We start from the raw sequence: 20226 nt of genomic DNA on the forward strand, positions 1-20226 counted from the left end.
ACCCTGTATATATATATATCCAATAAGCAATCCCCTATAGTTGTAGCCGCAGCTGCATGCATTGACACGCCCCCGACACTCCTATTAAACATCAAATACATTGGCATTTATTGCACTTCTAGCCCCCTCCCAGTCACCGCCAATGGCTTTTCCACCCAATTCTAATATCATCTGTGCCAATCACATGTCTTTGTGCGCTTTATAACACAGATTTTAGAACATTTTGCATACTGTAGGTATTTGCACAGAATCAATACGTGGACATCAGCATTGTGTGCAGCTTTGATTTAGACCTTTTAGGTTGGTTTTACTTTTGTCCCTAACATTTTTGGCCAACGGTAGCTATAGCATCTTATGCCACCTTGTTTTAGTCACTGTCTTGTTGGCAAAATTTCTCATGACTCATTAAGGAGTAGCTGGCGTTAGGCTGGAATCTTGTAGCCAAGCTTGGTGATCTGATTGCTGTACCTTGTGCAATTAGTTTGTCTCTGGTACATCATTTGTACTCAGATTAAAGAGAAGCTTAAATGTTAAAGGACTGGGCCTGTGTCTTTATAGTGGATTGGAGCAGAGCTATCGGTCAATATGCTTTGAAATATGAACATCTACCAGGAGTTGAAAGTTCAACAGAATGTTCCTGATCCCCAAGGAATAAAACAATTGATTTTCTCTGTAATGTGTAATATCTCTTGTGGCAAAACAACATTTTCTACCTCGGTTTTCCTGGGCTTTGGAGCAGCTGGTAACTATTGATTGCTATATTATTGAAAAACCTTGGGATTCCCACAACGACAGCCCCCCCCCCCCCCCCCCCCCCAAAAAAAAAACCACCTTGGCTTATAGTGCCATTAATGGGAGTTTCAACCAAGTGCATTGTGTTTGGTTGAAAACCATTACATTGCGGTATATATTATTTATACCATGTGATTTAGGATGGCTCTTAAAACAATTTGATTCAAAATTTGTGTTCTTTTACAAGCCTCCATGAGGTTATGGAAGTAGAAAATAATAGTCTGGATGGTTCTTACCCCTTTTGTATCAATATTTGATGTAGGCATCAGTATTTGGATTATCTCCACACATTGTAGCTTTGCTGAATAAGTTATATACAAAAATTATTTTTTTCCTGCATAATAAAGACTTCCATAATTATCATCTCTCTCTATATGTCTAGTGTCTGTGAGTCTCCGAAACACTGCCATCTGTTGGCAGAGAGTGAAACTACATCTTTCTCACACATGCACAAACCCAGAAGGTAACCGACTAGCTTTCAAAGCTTTCGGTTCCAGCAGGCTAACTAGTGCTGCTTATATGTTGCCTTTGTCTCAAAATTCTATCTGAGAAAATATTTAAACCAGGACCAAGTTCAACAGCGACACCTAGTGGGTTTTGCGTAAATTGCATACACACTGACCTGCATGTTCATAGATAGTTGCTATATAAAATACTTCCGGCTGTGTGATTTGGGTCGTTATCCTGTCGGAGGACCCGTGACCTGTGACACTGACTTTCTCGTACTGGGCAGTATGTTTCGTCAACCAGTGCTGGTGGCTGCCGGAGCTGATGTGACTTCCTAAAATTCTCTGACCAAAGGATAATCTCCCAGAAGTACAGTTTTAGCAAATTCAAGTCTGGGTTTTATCAAAGCTGGACTCCTTCTGGTTTTTCTTCCATGGACTGCACTGTCACTGAAAAAGCGTCAGCTGGTGCGACCAGACACTGACATACCTTGTCTTTTGCAGTTCAGCTTGTTTTTCTTGGTTCTTTCTACTATTTTCAGGGGGGCATTCCATTGTTTTATGGATACCCCAATGTAATTGGCGCCAACTGTACACATTTTATTGTGCCTCCCCACACACACACAGACACAAACACTGGGTGCAGTGCCTATGCTGCAAGTTCAAGGGTGCCCAAACTCCAGATTTTACCGAATATTTTAGCTCACACACTATGAGGCTGAAATGTGTCCCTCATACTGCCCGTAATGTTCTTAATTTGTGCAGATGGGTGCACAAATGTAACATACTGGTGGAACCATTACTTTGGCTTTAGGTTGACTAGCTGCCCTTGTGGCACAAAGGCTCCTTCCCATGCCAAAAGCATTAGATCCTACATGCTAATTGTATCCCCTTCCTTACATGCACATGGGCAGTATGTCTGGCGTGTTCCTGAGCACCCATACACGTGTGTTTGCCAGCATTACAAGAGGAGCTACATCTGTATTATGGCACATTGAACCTTTAATAAGGCCCTAGCTACAGTCCCTAGATCTTTTATCTTGTTATTTGCAACTGAATTCACAGTAACATTAACCCCTTCAGTGGTGTTTTTTTTTTGGGGGGGGGAGCGCTCCCCACTGGGTGAGTTTTTTATGGGGAGCGCTCCCTTAAAAAAAACGCCACTGCCTCTCTGGGTCCGGGCAGCGCCGCTGAACTGTCAATCAGCCTCTGCCCGGAACGGCACCCCGTCCCTGTCCCCGGCAGCCGGCTTGTCATAAGCCGGCGTGGGGGACTTCAATAGAAAACCGGGAGGGGAGGAGGAGGAGGTGCGGCAGAGGGGAGGGAACTGGGCAGCGCTAAAGCTGCCTTAATTCAGTGCTTGAACTCAGCAGGCTCTAAATAGTGGCAATCCCAAGACTTTTCCGGGCTTGCCAGACTGGGCACTGAGGCACAGCTCGGAAAATTCTCAGGATTGACACTGAAGGGTTTAAACTGCTTGGCGATAGTCTAATAGCCTTTAACATGCTTGTCTATAATTCTGTCCTCAGGTAATTATCCCTATGCTTTTTGTGGTCCATGTTTTGTGTGGTGCACATGATGATACCAGTGAGCAGAGTGACTACTATTCTCCATTTAAACAGACTGAATGAGTGATTGCAGGATTGTAGGTGTGTGATGCTTATTCAAGAAAACAGTTTGAAATATCACTGTAGACCATATTACCTATATGAGTGCCAACATATTTGTCTATGACCGTTTAGAACAGGGCTGGGTAACACCGGCCCTCCAGATGTTAGAAAACTACACATCCCAGGATGCTTTGCATTAGTTTTGCTATGTGGCCATGCTGAAACTGATGCAAGGCATGCTGGGATGTGTAGTTCACTAACATCTGGAGGGCCGGTGTTGCCCAGCCCTGGTTTAGAATGTCTTTGGAGAATAGGCAATGATTTTCTCTTCGCAGTTTCTTTGCTTTATTCTCTGCTAAAGCAAAGGCATGTCGGTAGCTTTTTTTTATTTTCACTTTTTCAGGCGATATAGATGCCAACCAGGCCACTGCTGTTAGACAGTGGTAATTTGCAGTGAAAAGGATAGGGGAGGGCCTTTAAGGCTCTGCCCTTACCATACCCTGGCATCTACAAATATGGGGCCCCCATAGAAGCTATTGCATAGTAATCAGTGTGATCATCGGGCAAATCATTGTATTGTAAAGCGCAACGGAATCTGCTGCGCTATATAAGAAACTGTAAATAAATAAAATAAATAAATAAATAAATCATGGAGTCCAGGTCTGGGGGAAGATCTCTCCTAACCTGACTTCCATAAATGTGTCCTCCGCTTTTGAAAGAAGGGTATTCTCTCTGTAAAATAATTTGGCCCCCTAGTAGTTATTGTCTAATGCTCCCCTACTATCACTAGACAATATTACCTGGTCAGACGCATAACATACGTTTTCTCGATGTTGGCATGGGGGAACATTGCCCCCTGTATTCCCTGTTCTGGCTAGATACTACATATGGCTGTTCCCATTTCAAACAGCCCTTGTTGGGCTAAATTATATTATTCCTACACATTGTAACTTAAACCCCGAACCATCTTTTAATTAAAGCGTATATGTAGAATCCTGATTTTCTTCTATTTTGATGCTAAATCTCCCTCTGCTTCTTATACTATTCTCTCTCCCTCACACTTGCCATTGTCTGTTGATTTTAACAAGAAATGGGCAGCTGTTCTCCCATCTGACACACAGATGGAGCCCCTCTCAACTATCTTCCTTAGGTCGTGGCTAACTGTAGCTATCCTATTGTTCTCAGCAGCAATGCAATACATAGAACAATACAGTAGGGGATTAGCAGAGTAAAGCTGGCCATACATCTACAGATCAATTGTCAGATTGGGCTGGTTGGAACAAAAACCTGGTAATATCTGAATGACAGTTTTCCAGCAATTTCAAAGCAAATGGTCGTCATTTGCTCTCATCCATTACCAGGATTTTGTTCCAACCAGCCCAATCTGACAATCGATCTGTAGATGTATGGCCACCTTTATCCTATTACTCAATTAATCCTATTAAAGGGCTAGAAGAGAAGGGCTCCGTCTGTACCTGGAGACTTTCCTCTTCATGGCTTCTGTTTGCCTACATCAGGGGTAGCCAACTCCAGTACTCGAGAGCTACCAACGGTTCACATTTTCCAGGTCTCCTCTGGCTCATTAAAATTAGACAAACAAGACATACAACATCTAATATGTACTATATCCTTTGAGGCAATATATTGAGGCAGTATTATAATGTCTCTATTGAGGCTTATGTTCTGAGTGTCTCTTTATGAGTGAGGCAATAATTATAGTTACCAGTCCCAATTCAGAATTATATGGGTCTCCTCTGGATCATTGTATCACCACAGTTCCTATTTCTGAGTCCTCTACCTCCCTCTGCTGAGGGAGCAGGGCCTGCCACTGCTCAATGCAGTGAATGGGGCGGGGGCAGCGGCAGGTGAGCTCTGGTGTACAAGTGGAGGGGAGGGGGAGCAACCACTGAGGGGGTGCCCCAAGAGGTGATGTGCCAGTGGCGCACAGCTGCATATTGGGAGTAAGCCTGGAAATGTTCTGGGACAGACCGCTGCGGCAGCGCAGCTGAGCCCGGAAAACTTCTGGGCATACCCCTCAAAAGGTTAAGTGAATTTACTCCTATATGTGCACCTAATAACCACCAATGGGTTAAATCAATGAAAGATTATCTTCCAATTACCATCCTTATTTTTTGTCACACTGTTTTCCTATAGTTTTTCAAAAATTCCTGATTTAATTCTTTTTTGTCTCCCTCGATTTTGCCTGGTGCAGTACTTTCTTCTGTCTGTATGTCTTACTTAGCTCTCCCTTCCTTTCTCCTCCTTGCAGAATTGCCACCAGGCTGTAAAGCACTGGTCTCAATGCCACTTACTAATAGTAAAACAGACACTGGGGTCTCCCCTAGCTGGAGCGCACTTGCCACACTGGTTCACATAAGTGGAACATGCAGAACATAAGTATGACAAATCTGGCAGTCGTGGCACAGTAGGCAGCTCATAATAATTTTCCCACGGGGTTTCTGGTTTGATGTCGGATGTACTGTTAATCACATTTATAAATTAAATATAGCTCCAAAACTTGGGATCTTATTATCCTCTGTTAATGAAGTTTCTCTGGACCAATTCAGACAAGGAAATGAAGAATCAGGGAGGCTAATGTGCGCATAGTGGGTGTCCCTAGATATTACTACATCTGGGGAATATGGCTGCCTGCCATTACTTCCACCTCTAACGGCCCGTACACACTGGGCGATTTTGAGCTGAAAGCAGCTCGCTTTTACTGTTTGAGCTGTTTTCAGCTCAAAAGTCGCCCAGTGTGTAGGGCCAGCGATGAGCGCTCCCGGCCGTTACCCTTCATAAAACCAGCAGATGAGCAACGGCGTGGATGTTACTCCATAGCATCCTGCTATGGAAAGTTGTCCACCCCCTGGGAAAATCTCTAGGCCAGGGGGAAAATCGCTCAATGTGTACGCACTGAGCAATTTTCACATTATTGCAGGTTATATTCATCGGGAAGAATCACCGTGCCTTCATCCTGCGATACATGTCTGAAGCACGCTCGCCTTCTGCGCAAAGAATTAGATAACAGCTCTTTGTGCTGATCTGGAGGAATCCATCCTGTATCTGACTGCGCAAAACAACTTTCCAGGAGTGAAGAAACTTAGGGTGAAACCATTCACTAAACATGCGCAACTGGGAAAAACGGCACGCCATCTATCGGCAAACACATTAGCCCACTGTGATTAGGTACACCGCCGCTACAGCAAGTCTCCTTTTCATTTGGGCACACCCATTTTTGTCTACCATTCTATTATATTACAACATGTAGATAGTTTCCTTATTATGACTCCCTTCCCTACCCCTTCCCTCCCCCTTCTGGAGTTCCATCATGGCAGGGAGGGGGGCCTTGGATTCTTCCTCTGAAAATGCCACTGACTGGGGCCCTACACAGCCATTCACAGGAACCAATTTGAAAAAGATACAACATGACTGTCCTACTCCATCTCTCCACAGCTAAACGAACTCCGATTGGTGGATAGCTGCAGCCATCCACCAATCAGCATGCTGACAGCCACTGTATAGCTGCCCTGTGTGTCTATACGTTAACTTGGCCTGCGTCCCATCAACAATGCTAAAAGACATTACAAGCAGGTCAAGAAAAATGAAAGGGAAGAAAATTAATCATAGTAGAGAGAACGATGCGAGTGTGCTTGGATGGTACTGTGGGAGAGAAGACAGTAACTAAAGACCTCAAAGGGAAGAAGAGTGGCTGAATGTGTAGGGATGGGAAAATCATTCGATGTTGAGTGAGTTGCATATGGGCTGCACTCAGCGGCAGCGATCTATCGGCAGAGACATGGCGGGTTTTCTGTCTGGACGGTTGCTATCTGATCACAGTCCTCTGCAACAATCAGTTCTGAATTAGGCCACTAGTTTGGAAAGCGTTGATCAGACAGTGCGGCCAACAACAGTTTTTATATAACTGGTGTGCGGGTAATTTTTGCTGACCTCCGTATATAGAAAAAAGACCTGATGAACAATACTGTGCCCAGTATAGAAATGCATTGGCATATCACATGTTTAAAAGTGAATACAACTTATTTTATTGGATAGCCCAGCAGCTGTGCAAAGCCGATCTAGCTGGGTTATCCGGCCAACCCCTGCCCCCTTATACTAACAAGGAGGACTTTGCCTCGTGCCCTTCGGGGTTTAATGTGTTGGCAAAACTCATTGATTCTGCAGTTTACGTGGAACTAGTTGGTTAGCGAGTATTAACCCCTGATTTACTGCAAGTCCTTTGCTAATTCTATTCCTATATAAACCACATGAATACTTTGAATGTGGGTGTTAGATATATGAATGGAAGGAGGCCATTCGTCATCAGTTCCTGTGAATTCTGAGTTCTTTTTAGAATTTCCGAGACAGTTGTCTGATTTGTGTACTAGCCTAAGGTATATGGGTAGGATTAAATCCTGCTGTATTGGGTCCTCTTGCTACAAACAGAGGGAGTCTGAGGTAGGGATGGCCATCGATGATTCATAATCATTGATGGTTTATGGCCGATGTAGAATGATTTTGCCGTTGATGGGAGAGAACCAGGTGAAAACCTGCTTACAATTGATAGAACTGATATGAAATGGAAAACGGTGAGATTTGCACATTCCGGGGATGATTCCAAGGCGGTCACAGTAACGGACAACGACATGCCTGGGACGCGCCTGTGATTCCCCGGTTGCAACTCAGAAACGTCGGTTGCAATCGCAGTTATCCCCATGCCGTTTTGTCTGCGATAACCACAGTGGCGCAACCACATTGCGGCGCTGACGCAAGCGCAGAGGAAAACCATGGGACACTCGGCGTCCAACTGTTTCCCTGCATCCCACCCAGTATCACCCCCTGGGAGTGCCATGACACGTTCCATTTCTGATGTTTCTCAGGGCATTCTGTTATTTTATTCTAGAAGGGACATCAAAAATCTGGAATGGATAACTGTATCCTACTGTATAGGGATTGGCTGTAGCGTCCCTGCATGCAGAGCATCTCATCTGTCGTGCCGTGTGTGCCTGCTCATCCTATCCCTGCTGTCTTTAGCCTGTGTAGGTAAAGAAGATCTCACATGCCAGAGGATTTCCTGCTAGAGGTGGAGTGAGCTTTGAGAGAGTCTCACAGGGGCAAAGACTCAGAGCAATGAGATTCAGGGTCAGCTCTCCCCCCCCACCTCCTTCTGCCATGATCCTATGCTGGAGACGCTGCTTGCTGCTGGGGGTGAGCAGCAGAGAACGATGCTTGTTGTGTTCTCCCTGTCATGCAAAGAGCCAGACAGGCTGAGGGGAAAGATGCGTGCAGCCCTTCCATGCTCTGCGATGGCCGCACAAAGCCAGGGGACTTGCAGAGCTGCCGGCTACAGAGCCTTAATTCCTGGAGCAGCAGCAGCGAGGGAGTGAGTGCAGCAGCGGATGCTGTAGGTGGAATTCAGCATCGCAATGGGTTATAATGGCAGCCTGTTCTTCAGGAATAGAACTGAGATTGGCTTCTTGCAAGCCGGAGCCTTAGAGATCAGGAACGTGTCTCATTCCCAAGTGCTCTGGAGCAACCGCAGCAGCAGCAGCAGCGATGGGCTCAGCTACAGACATTTTACAACCAGCGTCCAAGTTATCATCTTCATTGGGTCTCTGCTGGGTAAGTTTAACACTCCTGATAGAGTCATTGGGATGTATGTAATAAAATGAGAGTTCTATTGAAGATGGCATGTCGCCCATAGCAACCAATCAGAATTTACTTATTTATTTCTAGAAGATAATAAATAGAATGTGATTTGTTGTCCATAGCAACATCCCATCTTCGATAGAACTCCCATCGTAGTAATTTTACCCTATGGTATAGGTGATCAAACAGCCTATTTAGTGCTTGGTGCTCTATGGATCTCTGTATCGCATCCCAGAAAATGATAGACAGAATATAATGGTTGCTATGGGCAATATCAGCTCTTCAGTTTTAGAAGCTTTTTGTTCATTTATACCTATGTCACAATCTCTGGCATGTACATAAGAATATCGCTACGATCCGCAGCCATATTTTTTTTTACAACCCTCTGAAATTCCTAAAACGTGACAAGCGAGTGTTTTAGATGCCAAATTTGCATCGCAGCCATTGAAGAGCTGCGACAAAGTCAGGAGAAGTTCCGTGTAAGTTGCCTCCTGCCATACTACAAAAACAAACATGGAATCCCTCCAACTGAATTCATTTCATCAGCTCAGACTTGCTGTGACAGCCTTTTGTCTTGATCTTGTGGACTGTATCACCTCCGTGTGCTGTCATGTCCGTATTACACTGACAAAGATGATTTAATTCATTTATTTCTAAAAAAAATATTTTATACATTTCTCATATTATTAGTATTAGACTTGGATTGTACTCCTACAGGTGATAGAAATATAAAATGATTGTATAATAGTGTTATTCATTTTACAGCAAAGTGGCGTGTTACTGACACGAAGAAAGGCCGCTTACAGATATGCATGACATTTTCCCATTGACATTGACATTTTTTTTTTTAAAGACAAACAGTAAAACAGTGCAGTATTGGATAAATGGTTACAGTACATCCAGAAGAAAACATTTAACTTGTTGAGGAGATTGAAGGGGGGGGGGGGGGGGGGGATTTGAGCGTTGAGGGAGTGGACCGCATGGAGGCAATCGAAGGGTGTTCAACAGCAGTGGAGCTAATATTTTAATTGTTGTAATAAGTAGACCTATAAAACATGCACTGTTATAAAGGATGGGCCTGGTAGTGGTGGAGTGCAGGGAGGGAAGCTGGGAGGGTTATGGAGGGCATGTGGGAGGAGGAACTAACTACTGCAAGTAGGGCCGGATTAAGCCTTGGGGGTGCCCGGAGCACTTAAGACAGGGGGGCCCTAGTGGAAGTTGGTGTAAGTGATGGTGGTGGGTTATATTAGACTATGCATATCTCCTAAAATGACCCATTCCAGGTACAGCTCATGAAACTTGATACTCCTGTGTCTCTGCTTGCATTCTGGCTGCATGGTCCTGCTGCTGCTGTACTCCAGCCAGGGGGGGCCCTGGCAATGGGGGGCCTTGGGTACAGGAAGCCCTGTATGACCCCCTTAATCTGTCTATGACTGCAAGGCAGTGTTGGGGAGTATCCTGATCGTTCAACATAAGCCAGGCAGGTAAAGATGCTTTAAGAGAGGAGGGGGCCCATGTGATGGCTCTGATTGGGCGCCCTCCTCTCTGGCGGTGTAGTAGTCTCCGACACTGTGCCATAGTCTACTGCGCATGCGTAGGTCTCCATGAACATGGTTGCTGCACCACAGTCCCGGGTTTTATTGATGTTGCACATGTAGGATGGGGTGGTTATAATTAAATGGCTGCATTGACCTTCTTGGATGCAGAGGCCCCAATTATAGATATGCCAGGATGAGAAGGGACCACCAGATGTAGCATGGTTGGCCACAATGCCACCAGCAAAGTGGAGTAACTTTAGCGCATACTTTGGATAGGCATTCTGGGACCAAATACCATCTTGTAAGGACTTCATAAGATTTTTCGCTACTTGCAACTCTAATAGAGGTTTTGAGAGTTGGAGACTATTAGGCAGGCCCAATTCTGCAGGCCAAGCTCACAATCTACAGAGCCCAGTCATGTTCATGGTGCAAGAGGAGGGCAAGGTCTGGGGCTAGAATAGTAAGTAACTGTCAATAGGGCAGAAAGAAACAGCAATGCTCAATAATGAGAAATTTAGAATGGAAGAGGTCAGGAAGGAGGAGCGAATGAAGTGAGACAATTACCGATAGTGAAAAAAGTTGGTCATGGAAATACCGTATTTAATTCTGGAGCTCCTGGAGTGAATGCGGCGCAATTTTACCTATGACATGCTAGACACTTGTGATACCCAATGCGGCCTATTGAAAGGCCATTTCAGACAGTTGCAGTGGGGGAAACAGTGGATGGTTCCACAGAAGGGTTCATGGGAGAGAAGTGGTCCTTATCTCATATAGATAATGCAAGAGTCACTGTTGGACTTGGTCATGTGGATTTGGGGCTATGTTTTGCTAAGAGCCAGGGAGTGACCGAGGGGGGGGGGGTCATTAACCAGATCACCCTCCAGATCCCCCCAACATTTAACATAAGGTGGGGTGTGCCAGATAAGCATCTGGCTGAGGTTTGTAATGTCATAATATCTCTGAAAACCTAGGCCTCCGGTGGTTAAAAAAGTCAAGCTCTTGCTAAATATATGGCTTCTGGTGGTTCCATGAGAATTGTGAACAAGAAGTTTACAAAGAGCGGGGAAGGGCAATCAGTGCTGGGATGGGAAGTGTTGGAATAGGAACAGAAGATGCTGATGTATATTCATTTTTATTGCCTTAACACGACCTATCCATGGAACATACTTAATAGATTATTTTCTTTAAGTGGGGGATCGTTAGCCTTAGGAAGTTGGCAATATGACCTAGTGATATGGATGCCCAGGTATTTGATGGAGGAATTACTCTATTTGAAGTTACAGTTAAGTTTTAGTAGATTTTTAAGGGTGTCAGGTAGATGAAATGTGAGGGCCTCGGATGTAGAAGAATTCAGATGGCGGAAGAGATTGAACAGAGCGGTAAGGGGCTTCGAAAGATGAACAAGGATGTCATCTGTGAAAAGATACATTTAGGTACTTATGTAATATCTGGGCGCCCGATTTTTGATTGTATGCCTTAACTTAAGGCATACATTTAGATGCGATGGACCCGATTTTTTGGGGAAAAATCGGGTCCATCGCATTGCATGCAACCAAATCGCAGGCGATGCGATGCAATGCGATCGATGCGATTTTTACATTGGATTCAATGTTAAATGGTCCCTGACACCCGATTTAACATTGGGTCCAATTTTAAATGCCCCCCAGACCCCATTTTTTATTGTATACCCACCCTGTTCATACCCCCACCGAGCCCAAAGCGTGGCGAGAGGAATGTATTCCGCATCCGCTCACCACGCTTCGGGCTCGGTGGCTCGCCACGCTATATAAAATCAACTCCATGCCCAAATGGATAGTGGGGGTATGAACAGGGTGGGTATACAATAAAAAATGGGGTCTGGGGGGCATTTAACATTGGACCCAATGTAAAATCGGTTCTCAGGGACCATTTAACATTGAATCCAATGTAAAAATCGCGTCCATCGCATTGCATGCGATTTGGTTGCATGCGATGCGATCAACCCGATTTTTCCGACCCGATCAAAAAATCGGGCGCCCAGATAATACATAAGTACCTACATTTATTAGTGAGAATCTTTAACCGCAATCGCAGTAATATCAGGCTTGGAGCGAAATCTAGAGGCCATCTGGTATTTTATTTTAAACAGCTCCCCCAAAAAATGGAATTTCGGAATATATTTTCACATAGTCTACAAATTTCACACAAAAGTACACCTACCGCTACATATCGGGGCAGGCCATGTTGTGGACAGAAGCAATATTCATGAGGTTAGGTCTATTACTAGGAGGTCGGTGCTTAGACACAATGGGGCTCATGATGGTTTGGCCGTATGCCTATTTGCTCATAGTAGAATATGCGGTACTTATGAGTTATCTGGGCGCCCGATTTTTTGATTGTATGCCTTAAGTTAAGGCATACAATCAGATGCGATGCGATATCGCATCGCATCGCATGCGACCATCGGATGCGATGACCCGATTTTTCCATAGGAATCAATGTTAAAATGGACTGAGTCCATTTTAACATGGAATTCAATGGGAAAAAGGGGTCCTTTTCATACCCCTACTATCCAAGTGGGCATGGAGTTGGATATAAACCTGTGGCGAGCGTAGCGAGCCACCGAGCCCGAAGCGTGGCGAGCGGACGGTATTCTGTGTCCCCTCGCGGGGCTCGCTACGCTCGCCACGCTTCGGGCTCGGTGGCTCGCTACGCTCGCCACAGGTTTATATCCAACTCCATGCCCACTTGGATAGTAGGGGTATGAAAAGGACCCCTTTTTCCCATTGAATTCCATGTTAAAATGGTCTCAGTCCATTTTAACATTGATTCCTATGGAAAAATCGGGGCATCGCATCGCATCGCATCTGATGGTCGCATGCGATGCGATGTGCCCGATCCGACCCGATTTAGAAATCGGGCGCCCAGATAACTCACAAGTACCGAATATGCTAATTTATACTGTGCGTTCCAACAATAAAAACTTCCGCCTCCATACATATGCAGATATGAAACATTCCACCTTATGCTCAGAGAAGCGCTATGGTGAGGAAATGTTTATGCAAATGAAGTTCTAATACTTTAATGAACTGAGGTAACCCAGACGAAGAGCAATAAGGCAGAAATACTCGCCTGAATGCTGAATTATTGGAGGTCTGGCCTGTAAGTCACAATCACATGATCACCGGGACCATGAAGATGGATCTGTAACCATAAGGAGCAGGTCCAGTAAGTCACCGTTGGAGGATATGTTGTCATTTTAACAAATTCAGATTTCATCACTGTTTACATAATGAAAGTCAACATGGTCGACATTTTACTATATAAAGTTCCGTAAAGCGGTGGGACCTACTGCTACGACGTTAAAGCCTGGTACAGATCAGACTGGCATATTGGTTATCGTGTATGTTCTCTCCAGCAGTTGCTTGCAAGATGATGCTAGGTTTTATCTGCTACAATTCAAACCTAGTGGCATTCAAAAATATGCACGTTAATGAAGGACGGAACAGTACTCGTATACTAACGTTTAATAAATACCCCCCATAGTAAGTGTTTCTATTGACTTGCTAATTACTGTATTTCACCTTTATATTCAATTGCGTTTAATATGTAATGTAATTACCTTCCATGTATTGATATAAAAACTACATGCAATCAATGATTAGAGTTAATGAGGCTAATTAATACTTTCCTCATAATGAGGCTAATTAATACTTTCCTCATTATATATTATAGCATCAATAGATACTGCACAATATATAACTTACTGCACCCATTCCCCTCACACGGCACCTCCAAAACCTTATCTCCCATTCCCACCTGTTCTACCAACCTTACTGTTCTGTTGTAACCTTGTATCTCATCCTAAGCAACAGATTTCCTATATTTATTCTTTTTTACAGGTTTCCATATATGTTTGAACATATTTGGATCCCTGCACAAATCTATCCTGTTACACTTTTCTGTAGCCACAATAGCTGCAGAATCATCATGGATTCACCACCCGGCTCATATCATGTACTATATGAAGAGTCTGCAGCATCTACCTGTAGGCTGCATTCCCTCCTTGCCTACAGACCGGACATCAATATCTGCAGTTCGGAGCTTGTTGTGTCCGGTCTGGGGGGTGTCCTGTTCCGGGGGGGGGGGGGGGGGGGGGGGCGGCTTCGTCTGACAGCTGTCACTAGGGAGAGGGGGAGAATAAAGCCCTCCCTGTATGGTCCGGGCATGTAGCAAAAACCAGAACGGTCCCGACCACACGGTAAAGTTGTAATCTCCCCTTCCCCATGTCCCTGGTGAAGGCTATCACAGGCATCCCCCCGGACAAGACACCCCCCCCCCAGGAGAGGACACCACCCGGACCGGACACTACAAGCTCTGGACTGCAGATTTTGATGGCCGGTCTGGTGGTCCGGGGTCTTGTCCGGGTCCGGTTTTTTACATAGTCCCCCCCCCCCGTCACATGTGCAATGTATCTGGCAAGGGTCAGAGTATGTGCACAAGCCGCAGCAAAAAAATAAATAAAAGCATCCGCAAAACACCGGTTTCTACGGACTGCATCAGCTGCAGCCCATAGATGCTGGCTAGGACTGCAGGAAAAGCAGTATGTGGCCTCCTACATGAAGCACTCTACATGAAAACATCTCTTAATGGCATTGCCTGTTGTGTCTGTGACTGACAGAACGTCCAATAGTAAGTCACAGTAAAGCCAGTGCAGTCACGCACCACATCTGCCTCACTGAGACCAAGATGTACCAGGGGGAAAAATACTGTAAGAACTGTGCATTTCCCGATGCACTAAAACCTGCATGTCAAAGTTTTGCTGTGGAGGGTATCGCCAGCAAAAGCCTGCGTTATCCTATAGGCCTATGGGCGCTGTTTGAGGGATCCTTCATAGATCCCACTCAGCATGTTCTGCCTTCGTCCCTCTGCGCATGTGCAGAGGGGCTACCGGGTCACGTTCTGCATAGGACAGCTCTTATCGGAAGAGCTGTCCTATGTGTTAATAATCGCATATGTTAGTGCGTATGTGATTATTGATAATGCGGGACCCAGCAACGTGTGGCAGGATGCACCAGCGGAGGATTGTGAATTGCGTTGTGACAGGGACTCTACATACAATCTTTGCCAGATTTTTCGACCAGTCTGCAATTTTCTGCAGTTTTTAAGGCAAATTGGATTTGCCCTATTTAATGCCCATGCTGATTTTTTGACTAGTTAAAAACTCTGGCACGAACAAAAACCACATGGATCGTCAGCGAATTCTCCGATCCATGGTGTTTTTGACCGTGAGTTTCCAATGACTTTTGCTCAAAATTTGCGGCCATTTTTGACAGATTTTGGGTCCTTTTTTGCCCATGTTGAAAGAGTGAAGAGGAATGGGCATAAATGTACTCAAAGTATAGAAATTGAATGTTAAAAAACCGAATAAGTGCAGTTTTTTGGGGTATGTCTTGTAACTCTCCTTAAACTGTAGCTGAGTGGCTTCATCCCACAGACTGTGCTTGTAAAATTAATCTGATTGGTTAGTACTTTGGTGGTAGTTTATCCCCCTCACCACAATTTAATAAATAGGGGTTTATTTACTAAGATGCAAGTTTTATTGAAGATTGGCATAACTGTCATTTTTTAAACACATCTTGGGCGAGATGTATCAGGCTTCAAAAATGTATATAATGGAGAGTGATAAACAACCAGCCAATCAGCTCCTACCTGCCATGTCACAGACTGTGTTTGAAAAATGACAGGTAGGAGCTGATTGGCTGGTTGTTTATCACTCTCCACATTATCACTTTTTGAAGCTTGATACACTTTACCACTTGTTACATGGCCTGGTTACGGGTTGGGATCATTTGGTCTATTGCATTATGGTAGAAAGTCATTAGGTCGAATCCATTAGGTCGACATGCTAAAAGGTCGACATGGGAAAAGGTCGACATGATTCTAGGTCGAAAGGTCATTAGTTCGACAGGTCATTAGTTCGACAAGGTCATTAGTTCGACATTGTCTATGTCGACATTCACAAGGTCGACATGGGGTTTTTCACTGTTTTTTTTACCTGAATGTCAACACAGTCGACATGGACACAGTTTAAAGTGCACTGCATCCCCTCGCATCGCTCGCTGCGCTCGCTATGCGTCGGGCACAGTGCCTCGCTACGCTCGGCACACTATTTTATTCTCCCACCACGCCCTAGTGGATGGTAGGGCATGAAATACCGCCTGTCGGCACATGTTGGCTCAAAAAACAGTGAAAAACTCCATGTCGACCTTGTGAATGTCGACATAGACAATGTCGAACTAATGACCTTGTCGAACTAATGACCTGTCGAACTAATGACCTTTCGAACTAGAATCATGTCGACCTTTTCCCATGTCGACCTAGAGTCATGTAGACCTTTTAGCATGTCGACCTAATGGATTCGACCTAATGACTTTCTACCATAATGCAGTAGACCAAATGACCGCATCCCCTTGTTACAAGGGTTAGTACATAGTATACTAATACTAATTTGACTATGATGGCACCAACGTGTCAGTGATACCAGCACAAGTATTTCTATGAGGTATTATGTAATACAATGCACAGACTGTTGCTTTGTGAAAGACAGCATTGTGTGTTACATGTGCAAGCAACAGTACACGGTGTACATGGTATAGATATAGAGAGCTCATGGTTGGAATATGTGTCAAGAGCGTAATTGTAACAAGATTCACTAAAGGAAAAATACTTCCAAATGATACATAAAGGCAGGGGGATGTGTGAAAAAGACACGGTTACCAGGGCAACCGAGCCAGGGATAGTGGCAGACTCAGGGGAGAGTGTGAGGCGGGCAAGCAAGCAAAAATGTATATTTAGCTGCGTGATTCCTCAGTAAACAGAGCCGGCGGATTATATTTAGAATGTGTGCAGAATAAATGTATGATCACAGGAAACAGACACAGAGGAGGAAATAGAGTCATTATCTACAGTATTGTATCACGCTGCCCTCGAGGCAGCGCCGGGTCACCCCCAGGGCACAGAGCGGATCCTCCCCCACAGTTTTGATACAGGGCCCAGGGATGTTATTGTACCGCTGCCCTGTGCTATCAGGGGGAGTAATAATCTCTTTATTTCATGTTATTTAGTAGTGCTGGGGAAAGAATGGAGAGCATGGGTAAAAACCGGAGCCGGTGTCCCGTCCGGGGGGATGTCCCACCCGGTGGGGATGCCTGTGATAGCTGTCACTATAGAGAGGAGGAGAGAGTAAAAACCAGAACAGTCTGTACTATATGGGGAGGGTGAAATCTCTCCTTCCCCATCTCCCTGGTGACAGCTGTCATAGGCTCCCCCCCTGACACTTCAAGCTTTGGAATGGCAGTTTGATGACCTGTCCGGTCAGGCATTCAGGGACTTTGGGCCAGATGTACTAAGCTTCAAACATGCTAAAATGGAGAGGATAATAAACCACCAGCCAAACAGTTCCTGATTGCCATGCTACAGGCTGGGTTTGAAAAATGTCAGACAGGAGCTGATTGGTTGGTGGTTTATCACTCTCCATTTTATCACTTTTCAAGGCTTAGTTCAGTTCTGATTTGTACTAAAGGTGCGTACCCATGGCATGATTCATGTTCTGTACGTTCCCAAGAACGTCTCGTGGTCAAAAGCATAAGATTTGTGCATAAACTAATGTACGATATGCGTACGATATGATGTCACAGCTATTCTACACTATTGTATGCTTTCTAGCCAGAATTGAGTAGCTTGTTCATCTTAGCAGCTCCCTCTCAAACAACCTGCGAGGGTGCGCATCATACGGATAGTGCATACACACGGTACTATATAGCACACTAAATGGTACCGTGTGTTCGGTATGGAATCCCGGTGGTCAAAATCCCGACGCGGGAATCCCGACCGCCGAAATCCTGACAAGGGGGGGACGTGGATCGCCGGGAAATTGACCGCATCCTGGTACCGTTTGTACGCACCTTTAGTCCCAAGAATGGATATCAGGACTAAAGAACTTTAGATTTGTAAATCAAGGACACATACCAGTGGTTCTCAACCTCGGTCCTCAGGACCCCCCAACCGTGCAAGTTTTCCAGGTCTCCACACAGAATCACAGGTGAAGTAATTAACCCCACTTGTGGATCTTTGTCAGTGAATAATGAGAGCACCTGTGTACCTGCCGGGTGACCTGGAAAATGTGAACTGTTGGGGGGTCCTGAGGACCGGGGTTGAGAACCACTGACACTTAAAATATCTACTCTAATTATGACCCTTACTCAACGCCTCACCTCACCCTAACCATAACTTCTAACCCAAACCTACACCAACCCTAATGGGTGCCGGATGACCTCCCAACAGTCGGGATTTCGCCGATCAGTATACCGGCACCGGAATCCCAACTGTTAAATGCCCGACAGTCGTGATCTGACTTACAGGGGTATATGCGCATGTACCACCCCCTGGGGCAAACGCCTTTGGCGAGTTTCACACTTGCCGCGGCATTTGATCAGTGGTGGGCGCATTGGACACAAAAATGGTGGGCAGGCCCATTAAAATGCTGGGCGTCCCACTGCGAACGCAGGAGTGCCCATGCATTCTCTGGGCGGCTGATATCACATGATGGCAACGCCCGCTCCCAATTTGGTGGATAGCGGGCATCTGAGAAGTCAGTATAGGCATTTCAGCACGAAGGTTGGAGAAATCATTCCATGGGAGCGACCATCGAATGATTTCTCCTTGTTCGACGGGGCGGCATTTGCCTGTTTGGACACACATAGCCAGTGGCGTAACTAAAATTTGTGTGCCCCAGCCACTAAAACTTGTGTGCCTTCCCCCCACTCCTCTTACCCCCCCCCCCCCTTACCCCTTCACCGCTGCAGCCGCTGGCCTGCTGGGACCAGCAAATCCTCCTGTCTGTGGTCCCGATGCTTCTCCTCTTACATATAAAATATCACTTGCAAAATGGCCGCCGCATTACAGCATAACAGTCTGCTGTGAGGGGGTGGCCATTTTGTGAGGGGTATTTGTGCCGGGACTGCAGACAGGAAGCTCTGCTGGTCCCGGCAAGCAACAGACTCGGTGGAGGCAGCCCCATTAGCAGCAATAGCTTCCGCAGTCCCAACTTACCTAGCGCCTCTAAGTCACCGCGGGGGCTCCCGGAGCTATAGTTACGCCACTGCACATAGCCACATATAAACACTGGGTGACCATCCGGGGCACAATAACATATTTCAGCCACCCCTAGCGGACTGCAATGCCACTTCTTCCAATGCCCCTGGTCCTCTCTTAGAATGGTGCCCAGGGGCTAGCGCATGTGCTAGCACTGCCAAATCCACAGTGACTCTCTATAGGGATCACCGTTAAGGAATATCCCATAAATGTTTAATTAGGGATTAACTGTGAATTATGCAGCGATTAATTGCTGTAGCCACTGATTTTCATTTACTGATGAGATTAGTTGCACAACTCCACGATCGAACAGAACCGTTGCGCTGTCAGTCATTAGAAATACCCTGATTGACTCACCTCATATAGCTTCATCCGTTATAAAAGGGGCGATCAATGTACACTAACAAATCACTCACAGCTGATGAGTCATTAGCTCGTCCAATGTGTATCAGCCGTCATGTTCTTTGTATTTGCAAAAATGTATTTACGGGATACTGTGTATATTTTACACTTCTAGGGCTAAATTTACCAAAGCTTCTAAAAATTAAAACAGGTAATGTTGTCCATAGCAACCATTCAGAACCTGTCTATCATTTTCAAGGATGCAATAGAGAAGTGATAGAAACCAGTTGCTATGGGCAACATTACCTCTTTTTAGGTGATAAATGAAGAAATGCATGGGCATAATTTGGGTTGGCTCACTAAGCATTGGTCATTCGCTGTTTACTGAGCACCTTAAAACTGCCCCACCATCGGAACAGGGATTAATTCGGCCCCTTGCGATCACAGTTGAATCACCCCCATTGTCTGGTAGATTGTAAAGAGAATGGGTTTGGTGCCGCGCTCTGTCACTAGGATTCTACCAATGGTTGGGTGAAATAAAAGAGTATTTTTATTTATTGTATAAACAGTGTCTATGCAACAGAACACTTACTCTTTTCAGTACATTGTCCAGTCTGTGAAGGCTGGAGGAATGTACTCCTTCAAGAGCAACGATACTTTACAAAAAAAAAAAAGAAAAAAATGTATATACATATATATCAAGAAAAAATGTCAGAA

General features: G+C 45.2%; 1 protein-coding gene across 1 annotated transcript in view; it reads left to right on the forward strand.

Annotated features, from left to right (window-relative positions):
• The first annotated feature begins 7774 nt into the window (after positions 1–7774).
• The window catches only part of GPR176 (G protein-coupled receptor 176), a 34172-nt gene continuing 21720 nt past the window's right edge, over positions 7775–20226 (forward strand). The window contains exon 1 of the mRNA XM_083167503.1: positions 7775–8467. Within this exon, the coding sequence (XP_083023629.1) occupies positions 8272–8467 (196 nt within the window). The 5' untranslated portion in view covers positions 7775–8271. The remainder of the gene's footprint in view (positions 8468–20226) is intronic.

The sequence above is a fragment of the Crinia signifera genome, chromosome 12 (assembly GCF_055691185.1).
Source record: "Crinia signifera chromosome 12, ASM5569118v1, whole genome shotgun sequence".
Taxonomy (NCBI): domain Eukaryota; kingdom Metazoa; phylum Chordata; class Amphibia; order Anura; family Myobatrachidae; genus Crinia; species Crinia signifera.